The 22,450-nt window shown below is 41.5% G+C and overlaps 3 protein-coding genes across 3 annotated transcripts; 1 reads left to right on the top strand and 2 right to left on the bottom strand.

Annotated features, from left to right (window-relative positions):
• Positions 1 to 1,050: 1,050 nt before the first annotated feature.
• Positions 1,051 to 1,839, bottom strand: LOC132557592 (uncharacterized). The gene has a single exon (XM_060222100.1). It carries the CDS (start codon positions 1,837 to 1,839, stop codon positions 1,051 to 1,053), a length of 789 nt encoding a protein of 262 aa, XP_060078083.1.
• Positions 1,840 to 5,329: 3,490 nt separating this feature from the next.
• Positions 5,330 to 8,802, top strand: LOC132557591 (uncharacterized). Its single transcript, XM_060222099.1, has 2 exons — positions 5,330 to 6,252; positions 6,354 to 8,802. Exons 1-2 carry the CDS (start codon positions 5,330 to 5,332, stop codon positions 8,800 to 8,802), a joined length of 3,372 nt encoding a protein of 1,123 aa, XP_060078082.1.
• Positions 8,803 to 15,197: 6,395 nt separating this feature from the next.
• Positions 15,198 to 16,076, bottom strand: LOC132557590 (uncharacterized). The gene has a single exon (XM_060222098.1). The coding sequence runs from the start codon at positions 16,074 to 16,076 to the stop codon at positions 15,198 to 15,200; it is 879 nt and encodes a 292-aa protein (XP_060078081.1).
• Between the last annotated feature and the right edge of the window lie 6,374 nt (positions 16,077 to 22,450).

Raw genomic sequence — 22,450 nt, 5'->3', positions numbered from 1 at the left:
TATTTAACATTCAGTGTGAATTTTGCTCTAAAAATACAATCAGAATCGATGCCCTAAATGGTTTGATTTAAAGAAATCTATCTAGATGTCTTACAGCTGGAAGTGATACATCGCTGTAATGTTGTATTGAACTCCTGTTGCTGTTTAATATTATTTGTTAGAAATGCATGTGAGTATCTATCAAGCCTGTGATCGATGAAAATGAAGAACGCTTGAAGCATGTAGAAATGTTGGCTTCGATTTTATTCCAGAAAAAGCAATACTTCAAGTATGTCGCTAACACGCAGAAGTCAAACGAAGTACAACATGTTGATCGATGTATGTATATAGATCAGACTACGGATGTGAGCATGTATGTAGTGAAAAACTGAAAGAGCAAAATGAACACTCATCAGTCACTTACCAAAATTTGGGCACACAACACGAGTAATTGAGAAAAATCTACTACGGCTCATACTTAGCAAAAACACAGAAATAACACGAAATCGAGATGGGAGCAAATAGTGGGTCGATTCAGGATGAAAACATTATGGGGCGAAATGGGACAGTGGAAAAATTGGCAGATTGGTAATAAGTTCCAACTTGCATAGCGTATCAAAGGCAGTGACTATTTTACAACAATTGGAAGAACATAATTCTTGAACTTGTATGGGACAATAAACTCACTCTTTGGGGGACTAGAGACGGTAAAATTCCTAGAATTGTACTGTGGAATCGCTCAGCGATGTAAACACGTCCGACATCTTGAAACGTTCAGCATACGACACAGAAAATGGAAATCCCCGCTACCAAATATAAACAAGAGTTCCGAGAAGGGGGATAACTCTATTACACTAACATGACACTCCCCGTCTGATTTCTAATCATTCAAGTTCATGAAAAGTTTCACAAGATCTATACCTTAGATCGAAATACGAATCGAGTCAACAGCAACTAAACAATGAAAACACATAAATCAATATAGCTGAGGTCATAATTTGACATTGCACAGTCTCTGCATCTAAATGTCACAACAGTTCGCATCACACTTGGCACTAATACACGAAAAAGTTATTCACAGGAATCAAGTAGCGGAATCACTTCCGAAATGGATCGAATGAAAACGCTAGGTTTTCCTTCTTTCACAACCCGGATCTCTAGTTTACGCACTAGTCCGTCATCACTCGGAAAGATTTTGGTAACAAGACCAGTCGGCCACGAAAGACGGGGACATTCCTTGTCCCGGAGAAACACAACATCACCCACTTTATGATTAACAGTCTCTAAGTTCCACTTAGAACGAGCTTGTCGAGCAAACAGAAATTCCGATTTCCAGCGTTTCCAAAACGTGTTCGCCATGACCTGGACCATTCGCCACTGCGAGCGGTACATATCCTTGATACTTAAGTCCTGCCGGACGATTATGTCGTCAGTGGTCTTCTGAGTAAGTAACTTTCCTGGCGACAGCAAATGAGGCATCTCGCAATCCGAAGAAACAACAACCAAAGGTCTAGAATTCATTATAGCAGCAACCTCGGCCATGAAAGTCGCTAGCACTTCATCTGTCAGCTGTCCATCTTTGACGTCAAGAAGCATCGCGTCGAGAATGCGTCGGGCTATTCCTATCATTCTCTCCCATACTCCGCCGAAGTGAGATGCATGGGGAGGATTAAATCTCCAGATCATGTTGTTGGTGTCCAGGTAAGTTTTCACTTGAGGATCTCCCATGTTGATAGAGTGAATTCCAAGCTCATTGACCGCTCCTACAAAATTACTACCGCAATCTGAGCGGAACTCCGAAACTTTACCTCGGACGGCAATGAACCGCCGCATGGCGTTGATGAATGATGATGACGTCATCTCTGCGATGATCTCAATGTGGACTGCTCAGCTGTACAAACAGGTAAAGAGGACTGCCCATCGTTTCGAACTTACGTTTCCGCCTCTTGTACGTCGAGTGATGATGTTCCAAGGACCGAATACATCAACACCAACCAGTGTGAATGGCGGTGAAGGAGTCGGGCGATCTTAAGGCAGATCCGACATTTTCTGAGAGGAAAACTTCCCACGTAGTCTGCGACATGTCACACAGCGATGTATCGTGGAAGCAATCAGACGTTTTGCTCCGGTTACCCAAAGTCCAGCATTACGAATTGCACCTTCGGTCATGTGGCGTCCTTGATGTTGTACCTGCAAGTGGTGATGTTGCACAAGGAGCTTGGCAATATGACTGCGACCTGGTCTCATGAAAGTCACCTCGGTTAATGCGTCCACCAACACGCAGCAGTCCCTTCAAGGTGAGGATTCAAGCAAAGAACAGAGCTATCCTTAGGCAAAGACTTGGAAGCGCTTGAATTTCTTTACTGAAGTAGGTCATCTGGAGCTCTTTGATGACGAAAAGCTCAACCTCGCGTCTGGTAAAATCATTCTGGATATTGAAACGACTCCTCAACTGAACTCGTATAGTACGGATAGCACGCACAGGGCTGTTCCAACTGGAGAAACGATTGAATCTAGATGTTCCCAGTGTAGGACGTATGCTAGTCTTCCACGAGTGAACATCAGGTCGTACTTCTTTGTCCAATTCTGGCTCCACCAAAGAATATTCGACATCAAGATCAGGGCTGATGTGATTGCGAAGGAAGGATGGTCCATTAAACCACAGACTGTCAGCAAACTGCTCTGGGGAGAAACCACGTGTCCCCTCATCGGCTGGATTCTCCTCTGTAGGTACATACTGCCACTAGTAAGACGGATATGTGAAATGGGCGTGTACTTCCGGAAAGAAGCATGATAATTTGTCCTAGGGGAGTTTTGGGTATGCTAATTTCAAAAATTGCGGGAACCACGACCTCACTCCAGCCGTTCCCGTCAAAAATCTGGAAAATCAAAATGGCCGCCACAAAACAAGATTTCGTCCATGAAATTCCTCATAGTGCCCCGATTTCAATTATCTTGATGTTTATACCTATATTTTTGAGGTCAAGGAATCTAATAAAATGCAATTCAAGACTTATGCAGTTTTCCTTCATATGTTTATTTTTTTAAAAATTGTCATAATCCGAATCGATTAGGTGACAAAATGTCTTTAGGACGTACCATTGTTTGAACAATCCGAACCTGATAATTTAGTTATAGATTGTTTGGCAAAGTATGGGAGAATCTCACTTAACACAAGAGTTCCTGTCCTTAATAGTAATGTCATTTAATAAAAAAAACTGTCCTGGGCAGAAGCACAGCTGTGTGCACGGCAGATTTGCTTTGACACACTTGCATCGCCGAGTACATTCCTTCTTGCACCCTGACAACCTTTGGCTGCCTCTGGAAGGGTTATCTAGCATGGAATCCATGGGGAATCATCTTTCACTCTCTTCCACCCCCATAATTCTGGTGAAGGAACATCCGGCTCGCCAGTAAGTGTCTGTCCCCAGATATACCCTGCCTGGTAAACAGCCCTTTTCACGTGCTGTTCAAGAGCATTCAACGTTGGAGGAATGTTTTCCATCTTACGGTTGTGAGTGAACAAGTATTTCCTGGCTTCATTCACATGACTAAGTCCCGATGTTGGCTGGTACAGTAGAACCACGTATCTTTCTATTTGGTCCATGTCGTTGGGTGTTACTTTGTCACAGTCCCAACCATACTTTTGTATAGTTTACATTTTTGTATATATCAAACAATGTCTGAACTATTTGTACATGTATTCGATGAAAGAAATCAGGTATTATCTCGTCTAAATATTGTACTTTTATTTTCTTAATTATTTGCTGTAAATTCTATAAATATAAATTTTGGCAGTCAGTTATTGCTTATATGGGGTTAGCCAACGCAAAATACAGTTTGCGGTAAGTTTGTAATCATTTCTTGTGCCTTTATATTGCAATTATATGCCCGAAATCGGTTGTGTTTGATATTTGAGGCGAATATTTATCGATAAATGTATATGCTTATAACGCTATATGAGTACAGTTCAATATATCTCTATTATAGCTATAAGATATCAACTGTTATATGAATTTAGTTTATATTTAATAAATATAAGCGAAACTTGTCAATATGTCAATGAATAACATGGAATTCAGAGTAGAATTAGTGAATAGATTCATATCAGTTACTGTATGTAGGCAGATGAATGTATATACACAAATAGTTGTAATAGAAGAAATACTGTGTACAAATATTTATGAATCATTATAGACTATATAGTCAGCATAGTCAGACGTAGTCTTGTGTTATTGCAGTTCTACCCATGTTGATGGCGGGAACGAATGTGAGACAGTCAGAGTACATACATATATAGAATACAGAGTCATATGTGGGCCAGGACAGCCGCCAGTTACAGTCCTGTGTGGACAGATGCTATGATGTCCTGTGTGGACAGATGCTATGATGTCCTGTGTGGGCAGATGCTATGATGTCCTGTGTGGACAGATGCTATGATGTCCTATATGGTCGTGCAGATGTTCTAATATCCTGTGTGAACAGATGCTATGATGTCCTGTGTGGACAGATGCTATGATGTCCTATGTGAGCAGATGCTATGATGTCCTATATGGTCGTGCAGATGTTCTAATATCCTGTGTGGACAGATGCTATGATGTCCTGTGTGGACAGATGCTATGATGTCCTGTGTGGGCAGATGCTAGGGTGCCCTGTGTGGTCGTGCAGATGTTCTAATATCCTGTGTGGTCAGATGCTATGATGTCCTGTGTGGACAGATGTTCTGATATCCTGTGTGGGCAGGTGCTATGCTGTGTGGACAGTTGTGCTCTATTTATGAATTCCTTTGGACATTTGTCATCAGACGTTCCTATGGGCAACTGTTCGATGCTGTGAACATTGCTGGTTGTTAGTCGGTCCAGAGACGTTTCCAGACCTCTTTCCAGATTTGTTGAGGACAGACTATACTGTTTCATATGTAATTATTAAAGTGTGTGTGTTTTGAATGAGTGAGTGAGTTGTACATATTTACATTTGTGTGTACAATTTATAATGTGTATATAGTGTATTAAACTTGTATATATTGAATATTATGTGTTTGTGCCATTCTATGCGAGTCCAGGTTACACTTTTTGGTGGCAGCGGTGGGATTAGGCGACTTTGCATGGTAAGTAGAATGGCTCATTTTGCGCTATATCAGTAATTTGAATATAACTAGGATTCGTTTAGAACACAACAGATTTCACCCTCTCACTATTGATTTGACGTTATAGCAACCTGTATTTGTGCTGGTTCATCCGAGGTGAGTTCAGTAGTAATATTTGTAGCATTACTTTGCTGTACGACACAAATTGTTGCTTATGTTGCTTTGTTGTACATGTATCTTGTTGTTTCCATTGTACCCACTTGCATGATATCGTCACTTCAAGAATTACTTAAAACTGGGAGTGCTCTTGGACTACAGAGGTCAGAGCTCCGTGATTTTCTTCTTGATGAACAAAACAGAGAGAGAGAAGAGAGGAAGCTTGATAGAGAGGAAAAGCGAACCGAAGCTGAGAGACAGCACCAGCTAGTTCTATTGAAGGGGAAGAGGGATGAAATGGCGTTACAGTTGTCACTGGAGAAGGAGCGTGAGGAACGTGCTGTGAGAGAACATAGCAGGAAGATAGAGTTATTGGAATATCAGAAAACCCAAGGTGCTAATCCTACAGGAAATGCTGACCAGAAGATGTCCCATGGTTTAGTGAAGGGTCCTAAACTGCCTCCTTACGAAGAAGGGAAGGACAACATTGACAGTTATTTGCAGCGGTTTGAGCGGTATGCTATAGCTCAACACTGGGATCGAGATAGTCAGTGGGCGACTAACCTCAGTGCTCTTCTCAAGGGTAATGCCTTAGACGTCTTCAGTCGACTACCCGTGGAACAGTCATTCAACTACGATACTCTGAAAGAGGCTTTACTTAAACGATTTGAGATGACCGAGGAAGGGTTTCGACAACGGTTCCGGACTGGTAGGCCTGACTTAGGTGAAACGCTTACTCAGTTTTCTGTAAGGTTGGACAACTACTTTGTCAGATGGTTGGAGCTGGCGAAAGCTGAGAAGACCTACGACGGGTTAAAGGACTTAATGCTTCGGGACCAATTTTTGCAGGTTTGTGGAAGTGAGCTTAGGCTGTTTCTGAAGGAACGCATTCCAAAGTCCATGGCAGAAATGGCGAAGCTAGCAGATCAATTTGCTGACGCCAGAGGCAACCCTTCGAACCTTGTAAAGGCGAAACATACTGGACATAAGCAGTATCAGGGAAATGTTCCCAAGGGGACTTCACAAAGTCAGTTGGTAAAAGGGTTGAGCCTAAAGGTAAGGTCATTAGTGGTAGCAATTTAGGAGGAAAGACGTGTTATATCTGCAAGAAGACGGATCATCTTTCCTACAGTTGTCCAGCCAGTACCAAGAAGAAGCAATCACGTGTCGGATTAGTGGCAGACTCTGATGCACAAGAGGCAGCACAAATAGAAGGGATCCGCAAGCATCGTTCATCCGGCAAGAAGACGGGTAACCCGCCTTCATGTGGAGCTCTTAGTTCAAGTGAAGATGACAACGATGAACGAGATCCAGATCAGCTCAGCATTTCATGTAGTGCGCCGGTGTTGGATTCTGGTATGCCTGTGGTCAGAGGTCTTATCGGCAAGCATGTTGTCACAGTGTTGCGTGACACAGGTTGTAGTGGAGTCGTTATCAGAAGGAGTCTCGTGGACGCAGATTTCACTGGTGATACCAAGATGTGTACCTTGGCAGATGGTAGTAAGTTGAAAGTTGATACAGCGAATGTTGTCGTTGATACACCGTACTATCAAGGAACTGTTATGGCTTGGTGCATGGACACTCCAATTTATGACCTCATTTTGGGAAACATACATGGTATTAGATCTCCTGGAGATCCGAATCCGAAGTGGAACCTTGAGGAACAGGTTAGTGCAGTACAGACCAGGGCACAGAAGAAGGCGGAAGAGACGCCATACAGACCACTGAAGGTTCCCAAGGTGTTTCAAGAAATAAATCCCATAGATTTCAAGGATGCCCAGATAATAGATGGAACGTTGGCTAAGATTCGTGAGATGGCGGTATCGGGAGAAGTTAAGGAGAGACGTGATGGTGGGAAATCACATTTCTTCACACGGAATGGTCTGGTATACAGGGAGTATAAGAGTCCATCTACGCAGCAGGGACGGATTTTTAAGCAACTCGTCGTTCCCTCGACGTACCGGCAGAAGGTTATGGGACTTGCTCATGATTCTGTGATGGCAGGCCATTTGGGAGCCAAACGAACTAGTGACAGGATCATGACAGAATTCTATTGGCCGGGAGCACAGTCTGACGTGACGAGGTATTGTCGCTCTTGTGACGTGTGCCAGAGGACTTTCCCGAAAGGCAGAGTGACGAAGGTGCCACTTGGAATGATGCCACTTATTGATGCGCCGTTTCAGCGAGTCGCCATCGATATAGTCGGACTATTGCAACCCGCTACTGATCGGGGAAATAGGTTCATACTCACGATTGTCGACTACGCCACACGATATCCAGAGGCTGTAGCTTTGAAGGGAATTGAGACCGAACGGGTAGCAGAAGCGCTAGTGGACGTATACAGTCGGATTGGAGTACCGAAGGAAGTACTAACAGACCAAGGGAGTCAGTTCACATCATCTGTTATGGGAGAAGTTAGCAGGCTACTTTCAATATGTCAGCTTACGACAACCCCTTACCATCCCATGTGTAATGGGCTGGTTGAGCGCTATAACGGACCTCTAAAACAGATGTTGAGAAGGATGTGCTCTGAGCGACCAAAGGATTGGGATAAATATTTGAATGCTTTATTGTTCTCGTATAGGGAGGTACCACAGGAAAGCTTGGGGTTTTCCCCGTTTGAGTTGCTATACGGACGGGTTGTACGTGGACCAATGATGATCTTACGTGAATTGTGCGAGAAGGAGGTTGCAGACCCCGAAGTAAAGAGTACTTACCAATATGTTCTTGATCTGCGAGAACGTCTTGAGGAGACCTGCAAGTTGGCACAAGAACAGCTCCGAAAGGCGAAAGTCACACAGGCAAAGTTTTACAACCGGAAAGCGAAGAACAGAGTGATGGAGCCAGGTGAGAAAGTGTTGGTGTTGCTACCTACGAAACGGAACAAGCTCCAAATGCAGTGGCGTGGGCCTTATGGCATCGTTGAACGTAAAGGGCCTATGGATTATGTTGTGTCTGTCGACGGCAGGCAGAAAGTTCTACACGCAAATTTGTTGCGTCGATACGTTCAACGAGAAGGGACAGGATTGAATGAAGCTGGCGTTCTTAACGCGGTTTGTTCATCAGTTATAGAGGGGGATTCTGGTGGTATTGAAGAGGAATTACCGAGTACTGATTGTTTCAACATACCAACACCTGTGAGGACAGAGACAGTAGAAGACGTGCAAGTATCAGAGCTACTGACATCCAAACAGAAGGTAGAGATGAAGACTTTGTTGGAAGAATTCTCAGATGTATTGTCAGATGTTCCTGGGAGAACTAATTTGGTAGTTCATGATATCCGAACAACTTCCAGCGAACCAGTTAGGGCAAAGAACTATCCGATTCCCTATAATTTGAAGGAAACCATCCGAGAAGAAGTAGAAAAGATGCTGAAGATGGGAGTCATTGAAAAGTCCGATGCACCATATGCAGCACCGGTGGTAATCGTCAGGAAAAAAGACGGCACAAACCGCTTTGGTATTGATTACAGGCAACTGAACCGGGTAACCATCTTCGACGCTGAACCGATGCCGAATGCGGACGATATTTTTTCTCGACTGTCAGGAAACAGATATTTCTCCCGCTTAGATCTCAGTTAAGAATACTGGCAGGTGCCAATGGAGGAGACATCGAAACAGAAAACAGCGTTCACAACACCCATCGGTTTGTTTCAGTTTTCTGTTATGCCATTTGGTTTGGTAAACGCACCGGCTACTTTTTGCCGCCTAATGAGGATTCTGCTAGAGAGCATGAAGAACATAGAAAGTTTCATTGATGACATCTTGATCTACACCAAGACTTGTGAGGAACATCTTGCAATACTACGTGAGTTGCTTGTACGTCTGAGGAAAGCCATGATAACAGCTAGACCTACGAAGTGTGCGTTAGGATTCAAAAGCCTAGAGTGTTTGGGACATATGATTGGACAACAGCTTTTGCAACCCAATCCAGATAAGGTCAAAGCTATTCGGGAAGCAAAGATACCAAAGACTAAGAAGCAAGTGCGATTCTTTATCGGCTTAGCGGGCTTCTACAGGAAATTCGTACCCAACTTTGCTACGATTGCAGCACCCTTGACGGACCTCACTAGGAAAGATCAGCCGAATGCAGTTATCTGGAAGGAACCACAAGATCTAGCTTTCAAAACGCTGAAGAAAGTGTTCACTTTCAGAATATTTTATTGTCATGGTGGTATTGACAGTAGGAATTGGGCAACAGGCAGAGCCTATGAAAGCCCTCTCCTTACAGTGCATAAACAAGTATACAGACACATCAATCAAAATTAGAGATAACAGATAATAATAATATTAGGAATAAGAATGTAGAAGATAGATTCAAATGGATGATTATATAACCGAAATGCAAAATAGGCATCACCATCGTTTGTATTATTGAGTACCAGAACAGTAACATAAACTAAAAAATACAAATTAGGTATCACAAGATATTACAAGACTGGGTCAAAATATGTCCATTTGTGGTGGGACAGGCTGCAGGTTCAAACAGTCCATTTGCACATAATCCTGAGCTGAGTCCCTAAAATGGACAGGCGGACCCACACTTGAGACATCAAATACAAATGAGAGATAGAAAAGATAGAAGTATAGAATGGGATGTACATTTGCTAAAATAGGCGACCAGTGTCAGTTATGAATCTCTGAACTATATCAAGAATAAATTTATTCATGTTTGCATCAAGTATAGGAGAACCTTTGAGAAATGTATCAATTGAAGGAGGTATAGAATCACTAAGGTCAGAAAGGGAATTAAAGAGGAGTTGTCTCTGGTTAGTAAAGAAGGGACAGTGGAAAAAGAAGTGGGTACAATCTTCAACTGGGTGGCCACAGTTACAGGCAGGGTTATCTTTAATGTGGGAATTGAATAAATCAAAATTCAGATTACTTGCAGAGTTTCTTAGTTGACATAAAATTATGTTAGCTTTTCTTTGTCCTTTATATTTGAAAGTATCATTACAGTGGAAAGGAGGAATGGTAGCTTGCTGTGATAAAAAAAAGATTTTTTTATCGCATAAATAGAAGTTAATGAGGGATACAGACAAGATGGGCCATTCCATTCATTCATAAGTTTTGGAAAGAAGCTAGTGCTATATTGACAAGTTCTTGTATGGGGCACATCAAACAATCTATTGTGTCGAAGTGGATAAGGAGCATTATTATTGTTTATAAAAGGTTGGATAGAGTCAAATACATGAGGAGGGCATCTGTTATTTAAAATCTTAAAAAATGGATATTTTGATGTAAGTGTCTTCTTTTAGCTAAGGGTATTAATCCAGACTCATTGTATAGAATTGCATGACTGGTGCCCCGTCTTAGGCCAGTAATAATGTGAATTGCCTCTAGTTGAATTGATTCTAAGATGTTGCATTCCCTTTCTGTGCAATTGAAGAAAGTGTTGTCGACTAGTCCTGTTCTGAAACTGCCTGATTTGAATTCCGAGTTCATCCTGAGGACTGATGCTTCAGATAAAGGCATCGGAGCTATCCTGTTGCAAGAGGTGGATGGGGTTGTACATCCAGTTGCGTACATGAGCAGGAAACTTAAAGGTGGTGAAGTGTCATATTCTGTTGTTGAAAAAGAGTGTCTTGCGGTTGTGTGGGGAATTTCCAAATTTTAAAAATATCTCTATGGTCGTCAGTTCGTCTTGGAAACGGACCACCAACCGTTGTTATATCTCAACAAATCCAAAGGGACGAATGCACGCTTAATGAGGTGGGCGTTGCAGCTTCAGCCACATCGATTTCGGATACAGGCTATCAAAGGAACAGACAATGTGGGAGCAGACTTTCTCAGTAGAGTTTGGACTTTGGACTATTATGGTTGTGATGTAGTTAGAGAAATAAAAGAAGGGTTATTTCTTGAAGCGGGGGCGTATGTCACAGTCCCAACCATACTTTTGTATATTTTACTTTTTTGTATATATCAAAACAATGTCTGAACTATTTGTACATGTATTCGATGAAAGAAATCAGGTATTATCTCGTCTAAATATTGTACTTTTATTTTCTTAATTATTTGCTGTAAATTCTATAAATACGGATTCTCCGGATCCGAGTTCGAATATTTGAAATTAGTCTCGCCGGAAGGAAAATATACATGTAAGCGAGAGCAGCAGTGTAAATTTTGGCAGTCAGTTATTGCTTATATGGGGTTAGCCAACGCAAAATACAGTTTGCGGTAAGTTTGTAATCATTTCTTGTGCCTTTATATTGCAATTATATGCCCGAAATCGGTTGTGTTTGATATTTGAGGCGAATATTTATCGATAAATGTATATGCTTATAACGCTATATGAGTACAGTTCAATATATCTCTATTATAGCTATAAGATATCAACTGTTATATGAATTTAGTTTATATTTAATAAATATAAGCGAAACTTGTCAATATGTCAATGAATAACATGGAATTCAGAGTAGAATTAGTGAATAGATTCATATCAGTTACTGTATGTAGGCAGATGAATGTATATACACAAATAATAGTTGTAATAGAAGAAATACTGTGTACAAATATTTATGAATCATTATAGACTATATAGTCAGCATAGTCAGACGTAGTCTTGTGTTATTGCAGTTCTACCCATGTTGATGGCGGGAACGAATGTGAGACAGTCAGAGTACATACATATATAGAATACAGAGTCATATGTGGGCCAGGACAGCCGCCAGTTACAGTCCTGTGTGGACAGATGCTATGATGTCCTGTGTGGACAGATGCTATGATGTCCTGTGTGGGCAGATGCTATGATGTCCTGTGTGGACAGATGCTATGATGTCCTGTGTGGACAGATGTTCTGATATCCTGTGTGGGCAGGTGCTATGCTGTGTGGACAGTTGTGCTCTATTGATGAATTCCTTTGGACATTTGTCATCAGACGTTCCTATGTGCAACTGTTCGATGCTGTGAACATTGCTGGTTGTTAGTCGGTCCAGAGACGTTTCCAGACCTCTTTCCAGATTTGTTGAGGACAGACTATACTGTTTCATATGTAATTATTAAAGTGTGTGTGTTTTGAATGAGTGAGTGAGTTGTACATATTTACATTTGTGTGTACAATTTATAATGTGTATATAGTGTATTAAACTTGTATATATTGAATATTATGTGTTTGTGCCATTCTATGCGAGTCGCGCTCGTCCAGGTTACATACTTGAGTTGGAGCTTGAGATAAATGCACAAATGTAGCTGTGAGCTGAAGCATACTGCGCCATACAACCCAAGCTGTTTTCTTTCCAATTCTGAAGAATGCAGAAACAGTATCACATTCTGATATCGCGTGCATAAACAGAAGACCCCATGATGTATCATTGCCTAGTTCAGCTGAAATTAGGTGACAGGGGATGTATCTCAGTTTAGAACCATGATCAAATGCTACCCACATTTCACAATCTTTGAAGACGCTTGATACAGCAACTGCGAGAACCACCACATCCATATCAGTGGCATGTATCATCACTTTAGTGAATCCTTGATGGAATGCATGGGAGGCATGAAACAGGAGCCGGGTGTCCGCTTCTTCATGAGTGCAGTCTGAGAGGTCAGCAGAGGAAGATGATATAGTGCTTTGGACTTTTGTTGAAATGATATGTTTTCCTTGGGAGGATTGGAACTCTTGTACAGCATCGGCAAGAAGTTGGAATCACACTAAAGAAAGTTCTCCCAATTAGCAGGAATTTTAGTGTTGTTGGCCACTCGAATCTGGTTACCAGTTTCACGATTCTGTCGTGTTTGTGACTTTAGGCTGTCTTCCTTATAGATATCCCAAACAAATCTAAACGTGCAACATCCTGTAGCATGCGTTCTAAAGAGGGCAAGAACACCAATTGTGAATAGTTCTGGAATGTTTTCACAATTTTCTTCGACTTCTTTGGATCAAGTGTGTGAACAAGGGCAGCGCCATCAACAATTTTAACATGAACATGTGGTTTAGATTCTGATTTTGGTGCCAACGATTCCAAACATTCCATCAAGTCAGACTTCGTCGATTGGTGCATGATGCGATTTGATGCTGGTGGTGGAGGCCAGGCATGATTTTCATGCATGAAGAAGGCATCCATATCACTGTTTCGAGCTTGGCATGATATGTACATCCGTGAGAAGAGATTAGCATCATCACACAAGTCGGAGATTTTCGGGGCGGACTTGGTAGGCTTCTTTCCCAAACTAGCATTAAACAGAGGCAGTTTGTTTTTGTGAATTGTGTCATGGAATGATGTGCAATCAGCATTAATACGCTCTGCAACGAACTTCTGGTATTGTGTTTTGCCAATACTTTCTGCCGACTTTATTTTATTTACAACGATATCAGGCATTATCCGTTTGGTGTCAAGCGTATACAAATCTGTGCCAGTATATACAAAGGGGTTTCCTAGTTCCTCCATCAATGACGTTCTTGACTTGTGATATGAACGCCTTCTGTACACTTGGTATCTGTTCATGGTGGCGATCTGTGTCTTTTTTCATATAGTGTTTTTCATAGTACCCAATCAAAAGCCTAGCTGTTTCTGGGCCCGTTACCATCCATCGTGTCAATGCGGCTTCATTCTCTGTGATACCTATAGCACCACCATCTCCTTTCACCATTGTATTCAGCTGTTCATGAACCTGGTCATGGGCTAGAGCTGAGAACTTGTGTGTAGATTTCTGAGTGACGAAGTTGCCTTTAAGGAACTCTGCATAGGTGTCTGGACTGTTAATCTCCAGTGCAAGAAGATCTTTGACATGAATTGTCATCCATCGGGAATAGTGGAAGAGGCCAAGGGTAAACATCCATGGAATACTTTTTCCAAGAGAATATAAGTAGGACATAAAATTTGGTTGATGCTGTGATCTAAGGAACTGTAGGAGTAGGCGTTCTAACTGCTAGACTTTAAACCAGTAATCAAACTGCGGATGCATTGATGCCATCTCATTACACCACACATCATAGCATAGTTGTTCATTTTCTGGTGTGTTCTTTTGATATTCACCATAAGACCTCTGAAGCAGGATGAACAGAGCTGCTGCTGTTATTTGATGAGCCCACTGACCTCTGGAAGTGTATGAACCTTTCTGCAGACTAGCGGCACGCCCCTCAGTTGTCAGGTGTTTTTTATGCGGTGATTCGGTCATGTCCATACAAGCTTTTTCTTGCAGCTTCCTGGCTCTCTCGACCTTTGCAACATTACACAGGACGTAACAATGTTTATATTTATGCCATCGTGCTTTATGCTTTACCATAGTCTTTTCCATGCCATCACCATCATCAAGTCGGGATACGTTTATATTCAAGGGCACCATTTTCAATTCATAAAAGGCAGATAAATTAGTTGCCAGAGACGAGTAACCTGTTGCTGATGGGATTATGAGTTTTCCACCATGTTCTTGACACAGAGCACAAATGTCCCAGTTAGTCGGTTGAACAAATGAAGCACATTCCCGAGGAGCGAGTTTAAGTTTTTTAGACATGGTAGATGATTGACCAGATGACCATTACTTCATAGACGCTTTCCTGTGTTTAAAAAACGTAAATATACATTATTAAATGTATTTCTATTGAATACACGAAGTCATATTATCACCTAATCGATTCGACACTTCATGGACGCTTCCTGTTTCTGAAAAATAGAAAGATACATTGGTAAATGTATTTCTATTGAATACAGTCATTTTATCACCTAATCGATTCGAATTATGACATTTGTTTTGATAAACATTTGAAGGAAAACTGTATAAGTCTTGACATGTGTTTTATTAGATTCCTCGACCTCAAAAACATAGGTATAGACATCAAGATCATTGAAATCGGGGCACTGAAAGGAATTTCATGGACGAAATCACGTTTTATGGCGGCCATTTTGAATTTCTCAAATTTTGGCGGGAACGGCTGAAGTGAGGTCGTGGTTCCCGCAATTTTTGAAATCAGCATACCCTAAAAACCCCTAGGCCAAATTATCATGCTTCTTTCCGGAAGTGCACAATTCAACAAAAAAATGTTACATATCCGCCCCACTACACTGTGTAGGTGAGGAAATTTTCCTTATTCTAGGGACTCTGTTGGAAACGTAAACATAGAATCTCCTACGTTCATTTGAAAGATATCCAAGCACTATTCGGCTGTCGGAATAATAACGCAGGTGATCGAAGGGAATGTCCAACTGTTCCGAAAGCGTCTCGCCGATTTCGGTAGCCAAAACAGCAGCACATAACTCGAGGCGCGGTATTGTGTGGCCGTGCTTCGGCGCAACCTTCGACTTCCCGAAGACAAATCCAGTGAAGAACTCTCCATCCTCGTCGATACCTCTGAGGAATGCACATGCAGCTACTGCTAACTCAGATGCGTCAGAGAAGATATGCAAAGTTTTTGTAACACACTTCGAGAAAGACACAGTCAGGAAACATCTAGGGATATGTATATCACAAAGCGTGCTCAGCTGTTCAGTCCAAGACCTCCAAACCTTCTCAGTGTGAGGCAATAAGGGATCGTCCCAGCCATTTGCTTCATTCACAGCATCACGGATAATAATCTTGCCCTTGATGATAATCGGCGCCAAGAAGCCCAATGGATCGAAAATCCCATTCACCGTTGAAAGAAGACCTCGCTTTGTGAACGGTTTCTGGTTTTCAGATGTGTGGTAAGTAAAGGTATCTGTGGATAGTTCCCATGCCATACCCAGGCTATAATGGAGTGGCAGTTCATCATGTGTCAAGTCTAGTGGCTCTAATGTCTTAGCCAAATCAGCAGCAGGAAACTGTGACATCACCTTTTCACTACTGGATGCAATTTTGTGGAGTTTCAGGTTCCCGCCTTCCAACAGTGCTCTCTGAGCTCTCTTAAGAACGTCGACCGCCTCGGTTACTGTGGGAAAGGACATTTAACCGTCATCAACGTAAAAATTGCGAATCACGAACTCCTGCAAGTCCACGTCACAAGGATTGTCACAATCTTCAACAAATCTCCGTAGACCGTAGGTGGCAACAGCCGGCGAAGGACTGTTACCAAAAACATGTACACACATTCTGTACTCTATCAAAGGTTGATCGACGTCGTTTCCGGCGTGCCAGAAAAATCTGGGGTAATCCCGAAGAACATCTGTTGTATATCTGCTACCATAGCAACCGTCTCTTTCCTGAACCTGAGCAGAACACCATCAAGTCGATTCATCAAGTCAGGGCCTTGCATCAAGACATTGTTGAGGGATATACCTTCATACTTGCAAGAAGAATCAAATACAACACGTATCTGGTCAACTTATTTCGGATGGTAGACTCCGAACAGAGGGAGATGCCATACTTCAGAGTCATCTGCTACTGGTGGTACTACCTCTGCATGACCGGAAGTCAGGATTCGTTCCTTGAACTTGACGAAATGCTCGCGTTTTACAGGGCTCTTCCGAAGACTGGATTGTAACATGAGTGCTCGTTTCAATGCCACTTGTCTGTTGTTGGGAAGTACAGGCCTAGGTTCCCTGAAAGGAAGAGGAGCTGTCCAATTGTCCAATTGGTGACGGAAGTCTTCAAAACACTCAGCCTATCTGGAGGATGAACGTTATCCAGGCACACATTACCAACAAGGACCCATCCAAGTGCAAGCTTCTGAGCAAATGATGTACCTTTAGGACCTGTACGTTGATCTTCTGTGTGATGCGCCTCTGGCAGGTCTCGACCAATCAGCAGAAGGATGTGGGCATCCGGGTCGTAAGGAGGAATCGGAACATCTCTGAGATGTTTGTGGTATCGAGTAATTTCTGGCGTAGGAATCTCGCTTCTCTCGTCTGGGATCGCGCTACATTCTGTGATAATTGGCAGATCCAGTTTAGAAGTACCATCAGCTGACTCATTGACAAATCCTTTCGCTTGCCTACCACTCATAGTTGTCTGTCCTGCGCAAGAGGTGAGAGTATAAGTTGTCATTGTCGACATGGGTATGTTCATCCTATCGAAGAAGTCCGCTCTCGCTAAAGTTGAGATACTCTGAGCGTCGAGTAGAGCATACAATCGGATACGAAGATGAGGCTTCCCCACTGGATATACGTTTACCAGACACGCTTTCGCACATGAACGCCCGTTGAAGTTTTGACCACATACAGATGTACATTTGGTTACCAAGGATTCCTCCCCGCCATGGTTTTGTCCAGGGGCCGAAGATTTCCTATCTTGAATAATTGCCTTATGTTGGGAAGAATAGGCATCTATGTGCATTGCAGTGGCATGATGAGTTTTCCCACAAGTGTCGCACTTCACTATGGCTTCGCAAGTTCTGTAACTGTGGTCCGTCGACAAACAACACTTAAAGCAAAATCCGTAATCCTTCAACAGTTTTCTCCTCTCGTTAAGGGTTAATTTCTGGAAGGATTTGCACTGGTTGAGGTTGTGTCTTGCACCGTGCAGCATACAATGGTTATTATAGTCATGGTTAGCGTCAATGGCAGTCTTCTTGACTCGTACATTGTCTTTGCGGTATGGCGGCTCTCGTTTTTGTACATCCGTGGAGTTAACGTTGTTGCGGTTAGGAGCGCTAGAGATACGTTGACTGGTTTGTTGATAAGTACGACTCATCTCGTTGATAAATTCTACCAAGAACGTGAACGGCAGATGAGTCACTTGATTAGACGCGTTGTAGCTCGAGGCACGAGAAGTCCACTTCTCCTGTAGATTGAAGGGGAGCTTAGATATGATAGGTCGCATACCTGTAGATGAATCGAAAAAGCTCAGTGAACGACTGTACACGGTATCCTTCATCCTGGACAGTATTTCGGAAAGTAGATCAACCAAATCATACAATCGAGCATTGTCTTTGGGTGTCAGTTGGGGGAATGCATCTATGCGGGCCTTCAAGGATGTCTCTAGAAGCAGAGGACTTCCATATCGCTCATCTACACGTTTCCAAACCATCTCAACGGCACGTGTAGGACAATTGGAATTCGCAGACCTTATACTTATCGCATGCTGTTTAGATATTGTTCCCAGGTCAACAGCAAATCTAGTTCCTCCCTAGGATTTGTTCTCAGTTCTGCCATGAGGATGTCGAAACTGATCTTCCAGGATTGATACGTCTGGGGCTTATCGCCGAATTCTATCAGCCGCAGAGGTAGCATTTCACGCTTCATCAGATAATTAGAAAATGCATTCATTTCGTTGGCAATTGGATTTCTCTCATGAACATTAAGTGCACTGAATACATCGGGGGGTATGTGAGTGACCAGATTAGGTACTTGAGTACTACAACTGGGTAATGGAGCAGCAGGCATGCTGGTACGTAATAAACTCGATATCAAGCTGGTAGGATTAGTTACCATAACAGAACACGGGGCAGTAGTAACCACAGTCTGAGGGATAGGTGCAGGATTTATCGTGTTACTAGAATATTGAACACCAGGTTCGAACTCAACAGTTTGATGTACATGTTCCTCACCCATAGGGGCTTTGTTCTGATCAAATGCAGTAAGAATAGGGGATGAGATGGAATGACTAGGTTGCTGTATCGCTGTCGGTGCATTCATTGTCGACACGATAGGATTACCAATATCCGCGGGTTGTGCACGAGCAGTGTGGATCGAATAGTCAGGTTGGGTATTGACCTGTATATTACCTGTAGTGTCTGGATTCATGGAATCAAAATACCGATTCATAGTGTCGCTTCTGTTGACGTTATCCGAGCCACTTTTTCGGTCATCATACAGCTCTTCCTTCATACCGGCATACTCTGCACTCGCGACTGCAGCCTCCTTTTCTACTTCTAGTAGTTCCATCTTGATGGAAAGTAGAGCAGCTTCTTGCTTCATAGCAGCTTCTTTCTACGCGAAACGTAATCTAGCTTTAGCCCCATCCAGTTTGGCTCGTTGGCGACCTAATACCGTCGATGCTGAAGATCTTTTAGAACTTGATTTAGATGACCTTCTAGAACTTACAAGGGATGGTGTTAGTTTCTCAGATGAATGTTGGTCACGAAGTTCAGCTGTCGCGTATTCAAGCTGTTTTTTTAATTTCGAAACTTTAATCACGTAGACCTCTTTCAGAGATGCAAGACTTGCCTGTTCGTGGCACTTTCAGGGGTATTGTACTTGACCAGTTTAACAATTCAACACAGAGTTTATCGTAGCGATTATATGTTTCGGTTAAACGTGACTGTAAATCAGCAATGGCATCATGGGATGTTGGGACCACACATTCAACAATACTGTCAATTTCCCTAGCAATTTTGGTCAGTTTATTCAAATTATGATCAAAGCTTTCCCTGAAAAATGACTGGCCTCTTTCTGTCAAAGTATGTTGCCGTTTGGATGTTGAATCCATTTGTTCAGGATCGTCCTGGTTAATTTCGTCCCGTTGGTTCGAAAACGACATGATGAAACTCTATAGTTTGAAACAATTCTTTCCTCTGGGTCGAGCTGACCTTATAAATGTTCTACATTGCGTCCTCTGGACCGAGATGGTATTTCACTTTGTGTCTCTTGACTGAGTAGATTTATCATTTTGCGTCTCTAGACCGAGCAGATTTTTCACTATCAAGCCTGTGATCGATGAAAATGAAGAACGCTTGAAGCATGTAGAAATGTTGGCTTCGATTTTATTCCAGAAAAAGCAATACTTCAAGTATGTCGCTAACACGCAGAAGTCAAACGAAGTATAACATGTTGATCGATGTATGTATATAGATCAGACTACGGATGTGAGCATGTATGTAGTGAAAAACTGAAAGAGCAAAATGAACACTCATCAGTCACTTACCAAAATTTGGGCACACAACACGAGTAATTGGGAAAAATCTACTACGGCTCATACTTAGCAAAAACACAGAAAGAACACGAAATCGAGATGGGAGCAAATAGTGGGTCGATTCAGGATGAAAACATTATGGGGCGAAATGGGACAGTGGAAAAATCGGCGGATTGGTAATAAGTTCCAACTTGCATAGCGTATCAAAGGCAGTGACTGTTTTACAACAATTGGAAGAACATAATTCTTGAACTTGTATGGGGCAATAAACTCACGCTTTGGGGGACTAGAGACGGTACAATTCCTAGAATTGTACTGTGTGAATCGCTCAGCGATGTAAACACGTCCGACATCTTGAAACGTTCAGCATACGACACAGAAAATGGAAATCCCCGCTACCAAATATAGACAAGAGTTCCGAGAAGGGGGATAACTCTGTTACACTAACATGACATTGTCTACGTACAAATAATAGAAGCGGTGAGTGGAAACACCAACAAAACTTGATCTAGCGAGGTACTTCCCTCCCGATCATCATCTACACGTCCTTCGAGAATATCTCGGCACCTTTGTGAATCAGATGACATGACAAGCAAATCTTTACCAGAGCTCCGGAAGCAGAAATCATATACTTATCAAGTAGCACATTAATAGTCTAAGCTGTCTGATATCTTGAAGTGGCTAATAATAGGAAAATAGAACACAATTGGAAAATAAAACGGCGATTGAAAGAAAAAAACTATTGCAAAATGTAGACGTCAGTAAAACAACGAATCGTGTCCTGCAACCGCCGCTGCTATTCAAAATAAAAACTACCATTTATAGCGTTTGTGATTTTTATATCTCTGACGCAATATTAAAATGTGCTATTGATTTGAATATTTCACATGCAGGTAACAAACGGACGACATTATAAATACGGCAGCTGTTATGCATTTCCTGAAAGAAATGATGAAATTCTCAATGTTGTAATAAATGTAACACTTTACGGTCGACAGTGGACAAAATTATATTCAATATCATTGATAATAAACGGATATGTCACTCTCCGCAATGAATTTATATGTTGTTTTTTTTTTTTTTTTTTCGTTCATGCTACATTCACAATATACAATTGAGGGAACGTTGTGCGATTTGCACACGATGTATACACGATGAGTGCGCAATGGGAAAACTGAACGAAATGAGCTATCGTACATTTTTGCGGTTCTACTGTAAAAATGTGCGATCTAATCGGGGTTGATATAAATTTAGAAATAACTTATAAATAAGTGTGGGATAGTGTTTACTTCTTTTCTTGATATATAAGAATACAACTAAGTGTATTTCTTAATTAAACATTATTATATAGGTTGGATATATCAGATACACACTGAATAGTTAGACAAACATTTAGTTTTGTAAAAGTGTTGAAGTGTTGTGTTTGTTACGCAGGCGACACACCCGGTATATATACCCGCATACAGGTAAACTTTACCAAGGGTTCAACAGATGCAGGTTGATGAATGTTATGAAAAAGTTTGATGGTCGTCGTGGTCTTATTGAGAAATATATTTCTCTTTGTGTGGTATGAAGCTGAACGTATTTGATGCTGGTTACTTTGCTTGTTGGTTCCGTTGTTGTATACATTGTTCTGATTTAAGAACGTGACATTAAGTATTTGGTAATACACAGATTTCATCTACTCTGAAAGTGAATCCAACGTAGCATGGGCCGTATGAATATATAAAAATGTATATTTCAGTGAATCTATGGTCCCTTCATCAAAATCTTCCACCACCTAACGTTCTTGCAGTGCGTAAATCGAAAATAACTCTGTATCCAGCTGGTTCATAGTTGCAAATAGAGGATGAACGACGCCTGACACCTCTAAGGATGATTTCATCTATACCCAGCTGTTTCGGCGTTTTGCTAATTATTTGAATTTAAGTAGTACCTGTGGGGGATGACAGGGGTACATGTATGTATGAAATGGTGTGATGTTAGCTTTGACAGATAGCTAGTGTAGTATATCACTGATGTGCTATCGATTTGAAATCAAAACATATGTTTTTTGTTACTTCAAAACACCACGAAATTAAAGCTGTCATCTCTAACGTTTATGATTGTTTTTGAACAGATACAATTACAGGACACAGTCATTCTTAATGTCAGTGATATTCATTTTGGGAAATATAAGAACTTATACAGTTATTCAATTTCATATATCTCTGACACAATATAAAAATGAGCTATTCATTTGAAATCAAAACTACCATTTCTAGCTTTTGTGATTTTTATTGGACATATATAATTACAGGACACACTCGTTCTGAATGCCAATGATAATAATATTTGGAAATATAAGAAGTTATACAGTTACTCCATTTCATATATCTCTGACACAACATAAAAATGAGCTATTCATTTGAAATAAAAACATGCCTTTTCTGTTACTTCAAAAACACCACGAAATAAAAACTACCATTTATAGCGTTTATGATTTTTATATCTTTGCTGCAATATCAAACTGTGCCATTGATTTGAATAT

The sequence above is a fragment of the Ylistrum balloti genome, unplaced genomic scaffold (assembly GCF_031769215.1).
Source record: "Ylistrum balloti isolate Yb309-2 unplaced genomic scaffold, AGI_CSIRO_Ybal_v1 Utg370700, whole genome shotgun sequence".
Taxonomy (NCBI): Eukaryota; Metazoa; Mollusca; class Bivalvia; order Pectinida; family Pectinidae; genus Ylistrum; species Ylistrum balloti.
The sequence above is the reverse complement of the archived record's forward strand: the minus strand, read 5'-3'. Positions and strand labels throughout refer to the sequence as shown.